Genomic DNA, 8,262 nt, shown 5'->3' with positions numbered 1-8,262 from the left:
CATTTGCCGATAACTGAATCGTGATCATGTGGGGGAGATTTTCCTTTTCCTCTCTCCTTGTTAAAGATTCTACGCACGCCACATGTTTGTTACTTTGCTGGTTTTGTCATCTTTCTCACCAGTTTGGAAGCATAATTAATGTCCATGAACTTGATGAATATGCTAGTATGAGAATGGTTTAGTATTGAATCTCATACATGTTTCCATTTCACCGATTCAAGATACTGTTATTCTTTATCTGCAGGTTCATGCTTTGCAAGATTGGATAATATTTTGTTAAACAATAAAAGTGGAGATTAGTAAGGTTTATTTTAACATGAACATTGTTTAGTATTTTCTTATATATTGTGCGGTTATATGTGTAGCTGGAAGAAGGTCAAGTGAAAATGCATCCATGTTTTGAAGAAGAGGAAGATGCCAAGGTTGCTTTTATGAGTAGGATTTAGAGCTTACCAAACTCATTTTGGTTTCTTTAAAAAACAAAATTCTGGGGTATCTTTCTGCAGTTCCTTACCACCAGCAAAGTCACTCTTTTAGCAAGGATTATGTGAGCCATCATTCAATTAATTGGTGTAGTTAGTGTTATACTTTATTTATTCTAGTTTCCCATTCTATTTTAATATTCGACTTAAGTATGGTTTTAACTATAGCTATTATGGTTTCTCATGCATAGATTTATTAGAATATAATGTGTTAGACTGTTTCCACATGAGTTTCTTATTAAGATCTGTTGTAACATGGAAATTTCAGCTTATATCGCTTCCAGCAATATGGAGTAAACTTGTAATAATTGGAATTTTCATAGCAGGGTGAGCTAGAAATATGATTGAAGAACATTTAATTATCGATTGATTTTAGTTATTATAACTTGTTGATTCTCTATGATCCATTTTAATGAGTTTAGTTTGTGAATTTGAATTGGTTTCTTACCTTCTTACATTGTTGAACAGAGGGGTAAGGTACCATGAACCCGAGCATTGGAAGTTTGGTGAGTCGGGAAACAAGTATTTCCGCCATGCCACGGGGCAATTGTATGCTATTTCAAACGATTTGGCAACATACATATCAAACAACCAGTAAGTTCTACTCCATAAAAAATTAAATTATTAAACCCCAATAAATCAATGTGCTAATCTTGTGTTGTATATGCTATTACCAGTAATGTTCTTCACAAGTATGCCAATGAGGACGTGTCAATAGGAGCTTGGTTTATTGGACTTGATGTGGAGCATATCGATGATCGTAGACTTTGCTGTGGCACTCCTCCAGGTGAATACATTTTCCTGTTAACTTATGAAAACAGCTTATAGATTATTTGTTTATCGGGTTTGCTTTGTTCAGATTGTGAATGGAAGGCGCAAGCAGGCAACATTTGTGTTGCTTCATTCGATTGGAGCTGCAGTGGTATATGTAGGTCGGCCGACAGGATAAAAGAAGTACATAGAAGGTGCGGCGAAGGTGAAAATGCTTTATTGGGGGTTCATGGTAGTTGTTGTACTTTGATTTGAATTGTGATTTACTAATGTGTAGTGACCCTTTAAAATATAGGTTTAATGTTTAAAATAGGCTATGTATCTGCATGCAGACTACATAGTTTAACAGCTAAGATTGGCTTACGTTTTATTTTTCTATCATGAACAAACATACATGATTGATTAAGCAATTTATAGTTGTTATAGGCTAGTGGGCTCCTTCTACTGGACCTTATATCACCTGGGCCAGCTTCCCAACCTGCATCACAGTAGACTGTTATGGCTACTTTTTTTACCCGGAACAGAAGGTTTAAGATGACGACGATGATTATCAGTGCCTCATACATATCTAAGAAATCTATGTACCACTTTCTAATGATTCTCTGGAGGCTGAGACTGAAATTGATACTATAGCCTCCAAACGTTGTAGTAGAAATAGCTTTAGCTTTTTGGGACATTTGTGCTTTAGCCAACGACTATTGAATATATCTGGCTTGAAAAAGGATTAAGGAGCCATCCTTAAGCCTCTTCACTTCAATCCTCATAAAATAGTCGAATCTCCTAAGATGTTTGAGAACAAATTTAAAATTCAATTTAGTAATTAACTGCTGGATAAGATCAATAGAACTCTTTGTTACAATAATTCATCCATATAATCGAGCACACAAAGAGAGTGCTGCTGACTGTCATCTACAGTAAAGAGTATATTCGGTGGCTAATGCTTTACGTAAAAGGTCATGTTTGCTTGATTTAAAACAAAAGCTCAGTGGCTAATAATGATTTTGAAGTATTACTTTTCACCCAAAAAAAATCAAAATTCAGCAGTGCAGACCCAAGTCTTTCAAATCAGCCCTTGGGAGCCCATTTCAGTTCACTGGGAGCTTAATTCAACTCATATTCAAAGATACTAGTTATCATGAGTTTGAATGTAAGCCTCGTCATCTAGTTTAAATCGACATTTATTTAAATCCCGTTGATGGATATGCTATCCATTAGTGAGAGCTAAAGTGTGTATTGTTCTGGTTGTAACTTCTTTCGCCATAGGATATAGAGTTTCAGTGTAGTTTAAGGTAGGTTGTTGATGAAACTAACAATTAACAGTGCTGAAACTTTGCAAAGCTTGTTGAGCTTGATAGGAAACAATTCTATTCTCATACAAAGGGTCACCGTAGTAAGGATGATGGAGCATAATAATACGGTGCATGCCAGGTATTCTGGCATGGTTGAAATGACAGTGGAAAACTTGAGAATTGCTGTGAATGTGTGTTGATAGTTACAAACTCAAAAAATAACCCATCTTCTTCTCATTACACTATTTTTCAATTCAACATTACTCAATGAATGAGCTTCTCTGTTTTGGATTCAGATCCGTGAAATGTGAGTCTTCACTACGCTAATGTCAGAACTCACGTTATCATCAATCATTATTTCATTTCTTTATTCAATTTCTATTTTTATTCTTTTTTAACATCTTCAATACTTAACTAGGGTTTTGTAATAGTATAGTTCTAAATTATCACTGTTTGTTATGGTTAGGGTTATGTGATTCTGATTACTGTCATTGTAAGGAAGATACTATACTCTATACTCTATACTCTATACTCTATACTATTATTTTATTGTTGATTGTCGATTGTTGATTTTTGATGTTTTCAGGTTATGATGTCAAGAGAGATTGATGAATTAGATAAGATTATTGTTTTGTAGTGATTCGGTTTCGCGAATGGCAAGAGACCTGTTAGATTTGTTCTCCATGAAAACCTGGAGGTGTTCTTGGTCTCTTGCCGCGACGATTGCTTTGGTTTTGGCATTGGCTTCTGTAGTTCATTTGTTCTTGTTTCCGTTGACGCCGTCTTTAGATTATTTTAAGTTAGCTTCAAATTCATGTGTTTCGAGTAATGCATCGATGGAGTTGTTTAGTAAGCATGGTTGGGATGAACCTGCGATTGATTTGAAGATTCGGTTCCCGGGTGATTTGCACGGTTCGGTTGCTTATAAGGGTGCGCCGTGGAAGGATGAGATTGGTCGGTGGCTTGCAGGTTGTGATTCTGTTACAAAGGAAATCAACGTTTCTGAGGTGAGACAAGTGATTTTCCAAGTTGTTATTTCAGAAATTTATGGTGAAGTTTTATGATTGTTATTGGCATTGAGTTAATTTGTGGTTACCAAAAGTGAAATTTCTCTGCTTTGTAACATGAATGGTTACAGATAATAGGTGGAAATGAGTGCAAAAATGACTGCAGTGGTCTGGGAGTTTGTAATCAAGAGTTGGGACAATGTCGATGCTTTCATGGTTATGCTGGTTAGTTCTGTTCCCTCCTACATTCATTTTATTGACTAGGTACATAATGCTTGATCAGAAGATGCAAATAGTAGAAGATAACTCATTTGTTAAAACTTGTAGTTCTAGCTTTCACATATATAGTTTATCATCTCTCTTAATACAGCGGTGATCATATCTACTATTTCTCCCAAGGGCTGATTTGAAAAACTTGAGAACCTTAAATCTACTATCATATCTACTATTTCTTCAAGAGGAACTCAACTAAAGCATGGTATTCTCTTGGGGGATGTCTTCTGTGTGCAACTGGTAAACAAAATACGCAGGATCTTGAAACTGGGAGTGTATTAATATTATAGATTTTATCTTGCCACTTAGGTAGATTTAGCTGTCCTGATAGTGTTTTTATTTGTTTAGATACAATGCATTGCTAGCAATAATGATTGGCACTGTCTAAGTTTTCCCACACTCACTTTTTTATTGTGGTGAATATGCAATATGAATGTAACTATTGTTGTACACAACCTATACAATTTATTAAAATTCCTAGTGAACTGTGTTGCAGGTTCTGAAGCCATGTTTGCATATCTTTGCTACTTTTCTGTACGATCAGTGCAGGTAAAGTCGTACTAGTATTTATCAAAGTATCGTGCTTCTTTCATATCTATTATTTCCTGTGTACTAATATGTGATACTGATGGTGCTACTTTGCATCTTACGTTTATCTTTCTTGTTTTGCCATGCCTTCTATTGGGTTATTTGGGTCAAGCTGCATACCTTATGGAAAACCATGCTGATATTGGTCAGGACTTTTGGTCATCTGTTCCGAATAATAGACTGTGGAGTTTATGGTTAGTTTGATTATTCTGCTTAAGAGAAAAAGTGGGTCTGGCGGATTGGATTATTCTCGACGAGGTGATCGATTGGAATTTGAATCTCTTCCACGGAGTCTTCATGTTTAATGCCCGGTGACTTGGGTGTAAGGTTGACCGGAAAAAGAATGAGAGATGAGGAATATATAAAGGAGATTTGTGAATTTGGATTATGTGCCAAGTGCCATCACCAATCTGAGGCGTTGGTGGTAGTTGGATCGAGATCAGACAGTTTAGATTTCAATTTTGGTATTAGAGTTTTACAAAAAAAGTCAAAACCGAATTTCAAATATTGACAATCCAATCTTGATACAATAGTCACTAATGCAACGAATGAGTGAGAGTTCCGACTAAAGACCGTCCAAATTCAAGAGTTATGACTCTTATTTATGAGCCAGGAACTAAGAATTGAGCTGCAAAACCTGCCTTGAGAAAGAGAGCACAATATTGATTTTTGGCAATTGTATAATAGTTCTGACGTGTTTTCTTTCCATTCTCTTATTGTTAGGAATTGTAAGAGTAATTACATGGTCAATATTCAAATATAGTTTTAAGTTACATCATTGAAAAAGCTAACACCTTTTATCTGAAATAGAAAAACATAACAAACTACATTTGTTTCTATTATGCAGAGAACAATGAAGCTCATCTTGCTTTGGGGACTACCCTGTTTCATAGCGGAATGTGCATACAAGATATGATCAACTTTGAAGGTACAATAACGCTAATAATGTTTTTATTTTATTTTTATTTTTATTTTTATAATAATTGAAAATGATGGTGTACATTAACTTTGGTTGTTGGTTGTAGATGTATTGAAGGAGTTTACTTCTAAGAAATGCGGTAAACTTGGGAAATTGCTTAAGGAAAGTGGTAATCATGGGGTTCAGATGAAACACAAAGATTCTAGAGCACCGAAGCTAACCGTCAAGCATGGCGTAAAATTATATATGAAGAAAGTGTTATGACTTAGTTAAAATATAATTTTTATGTGTATGATTTTATAATACTTGAAATATTATGACTGTCCATGATTTTGTATACTTTTTGGTTAATATTAAAAATATTTTGACTTAGTTAAAATATGATTTTTATGCGTATGATTTTATAGTATTTACAATATTATGACTTAAAATAAAATATAACTAAATGGTGTTTATGAAATAGGGTGTAAATAGATATAATTGTTCATTTATAAATGGCGTATTTACACCCGATTTTTACTAAAATAGGGGGTAATTAAGAACATATTTACACCCGATTTTTATTAAAATAGGGTGTAATTAAAACATAATTAAGCTCAATTACACCCGATTTTTATTAAAAAATGGTGTAATTAAAACGTAATTAAGCCCAATTACACCCGATTTTTATTAAAAAAGGGTGTAATTAAAACGTAATTAAGCCCAATTACACCCGATTTTTATTAAAATAGGGTGTAATTAAAATGTAATTAAGCCCAATTACACCCGATTTTTATTAAAACAGGGTGTAATTAAAATGTAATTAAGCCCAATTACACCCGATTTTTATTAAAACAGGGTGTAATTAAAAACGTAATTACGCCCAATTACACCCGATTTTTATTAAAACAGGGTGTAATGAAAAACGTAATTACGCCCAATTACACCCGATTTTTATTAAAACAGGGTGTAATTAAAAACGTAATTACACCCGATTTTTGATAAAACAGGGTGTAATTAAAAACGTAATTACGCCCAATTACACCCGATATTTGTTAAAAATAACGGGTGTAAATTCGTTAGACATTTCTCACCCTGTGGATATACACCCGATTTTTATTAAAAATAATAGGTGTAAATTTAATAAAAAACGGGTGTAAATTAACATTTTTGTACTAGTGCGGGTTAATACTCAATAACTCATATTTACGGTGTAATCTCAAATACTCCGAAAATTCCCGAAACGCTACATATTAGCTTATTAATATTTCTAATACTAAAAATATTAAAATTTTCGATTAAATGTCGATCCGCTATCCCGAACTAATACCGACTAAAACGCTTCAAAACGCGAAAATTCAATAAACATCACAAACGTCTAAATTAAGCGAATAAATAAATTTCCGGGCGTTACATATCACATGTTATACCAAGAATAAATTAAAGAGTCTTACAATTGCAAACTACAAGCATCAATTGTTGAGATAGATTTGTTGAGATATTAGTGGGATCGATATTAATAATAAAATATCAAATATAATCTAATATAATAATATCAAATATATTTCAAGTTGTGTAAGTCCAAGCACAATTAGGGTTGTATATAAATAGTCATAGGTTGTATTCTTATTTGTACAATTCAAATGAATAATATAATCTTTATTTTCTTTATTATTTTCTCTTTCTCTCCTCACTAAGAGTGTCTCACGCACTAACACCAATAATATTCATATCTAAGAAAAAAAATGAAAAAACTTCAATCAACAAGATAGTGCAGAAAGAAAAATAAGACTTTTTTATACCATATCGCACATTCCCGAATTTCTCATTCTACATTGAACATTCCATTGAGTAAGATTAGACAACATATTGTCTATACCAAAAAAACATGTAACATCAAAATCGGTAGGAAATGAAAAAGAAAAGATTTTCTTTTTCAATAATATTGTTGTCGGTTGCTTTCCTCGTCTAGCCGATTCCTATCAAACAAGATCAAAATATACAACAATTTAAATAAAAGCAAAATACTTTTAATTATTCAATCGTGTTCATAATTCATTTTGAATGTATAAAAAAGTTAAACTTCAAAATCAATTATTAGAAACAAAAAAAATTGAAATGATTTTCGATGTCTATCGCCTATAGAACAAAAATATTGTTTTTTTGGCTTCCAACGTCTATCTTTATGCTTCATCTTTTTTACACAGCACCAAAATCTCAAATGAATTATAAGTAAATGAAAGTTATAAGAATATGTACATAAATCGATGTAATTTCCGCATTTGTTCTAATCATTTCACGACACATGAATCTAAAACCCTGTACTTTCTTCTGTGACATGTAACAATATAGATAAATAGAATTAGCTATAAAAACTTTTGGGTATATTTAACAGGAGAATTCATTATAAATAAAATAAAAAGAATTGAATAATACTCACATTAATATTGTCTCTGAGGAAGTAAGCCAGTTCTTGGCGATAAACAACATTTCCTTCATTGTTACTCATTCTTTGAACTCAAAACGAATACTTTTGTGAGTAACACATGAAACTACTCGGTGAGATTATGAATGTGTGACTCTTTATATAGTGAATGAAATATAAAAAATGTAAAAGATGAAAAGTATAAAATACTAAAAAATTTATAAAACTATTTTCCATTCAAATTTATTGATAATAATATATAAATATCCAGTCAAAGCAAAATAAGGATTATACTAATTAGTAGGTGAGAATGTTATCTATTCATGAACCTAATAAATATAAACCTTATAAATATTTTTATATACTGTCTGGCAGAAAAGGGAAAAAAAATTAAGAATATTTTTTGGGTATACAATACAATCTAAATAGTATACATATATGATATATTTTTTATTTTCCTTTTTAAAAAATAACAAGTTCATCTTTTATCTCCCATTTCCATTTAAAAAATAATATCTCCATTTTATAA

At 32.3% G+C, this 8,262-nt stretch overlaps 1 protein-coding gene and 1 long non-coding RNA gene across 2 annotated transcripts; one reads left to right on the top strand and one right to left on the bottom strand.

Moving 5' to 3' along the window:
* Positions 1-634: 634 nt before the first annotated feature.
* LOC131604311 (probable beta-1,3-galactosyltransferase 2) lies at positions 635-1,599 on the top strand. The gene is made up of 6 exons (XM_058876759.1): positions 635-658; positions 751-809; positions 951-1,076; positions 1,160-1,269; positions 1,342-1,485; positions 1,586-1,599. Exons 1-6 carry the CDS (start codon positions 635-637, stop codon positions 1,597-1,599), a joined length of 477 nt encoding a protein of 158 aa, XP_058732742.1.
* Positions 1,600-7,080: 5,481 nt separating this feature from the next.
* LOC131606361 (uncharacterized) lies at positions 7,081-7,866 on the bottom strand. The gene is made up of 2 exons (XR_009284816.1): positions 7,749-7,866; positions 7,081-7,287 (listed from the first exon to the last, which is right to left on the bottom strand). It is a non-coding gene; the product is annotated as an uncharacterized LOC131606361 (long non-coding RNA).
* Between the last annotated feature and the right edge of the window lie 396 nt (positions 7,867-8,262).

This window comes from Vicia villosa, linkage group LG5 (genome assembly GCF_029867415.1).
Source record: "Vicia villosa cultivar HV-30 ecotype Madison, WI linkage group LG5, Vvil1.0, whole genome shotgun sequence".
Classification (NCBI taxonomy): domain Eukaryota; kingdom Viridiplantae; phylum Streptophyta; class Magnoliopsida; order Fabales; family Fabaceae; genus Vicia; species Vicia villosa.
Note: the sequence above shows the minus strand (reverse complement) of the source record. Positions and strands in the feature narration are given on the sequence as shown.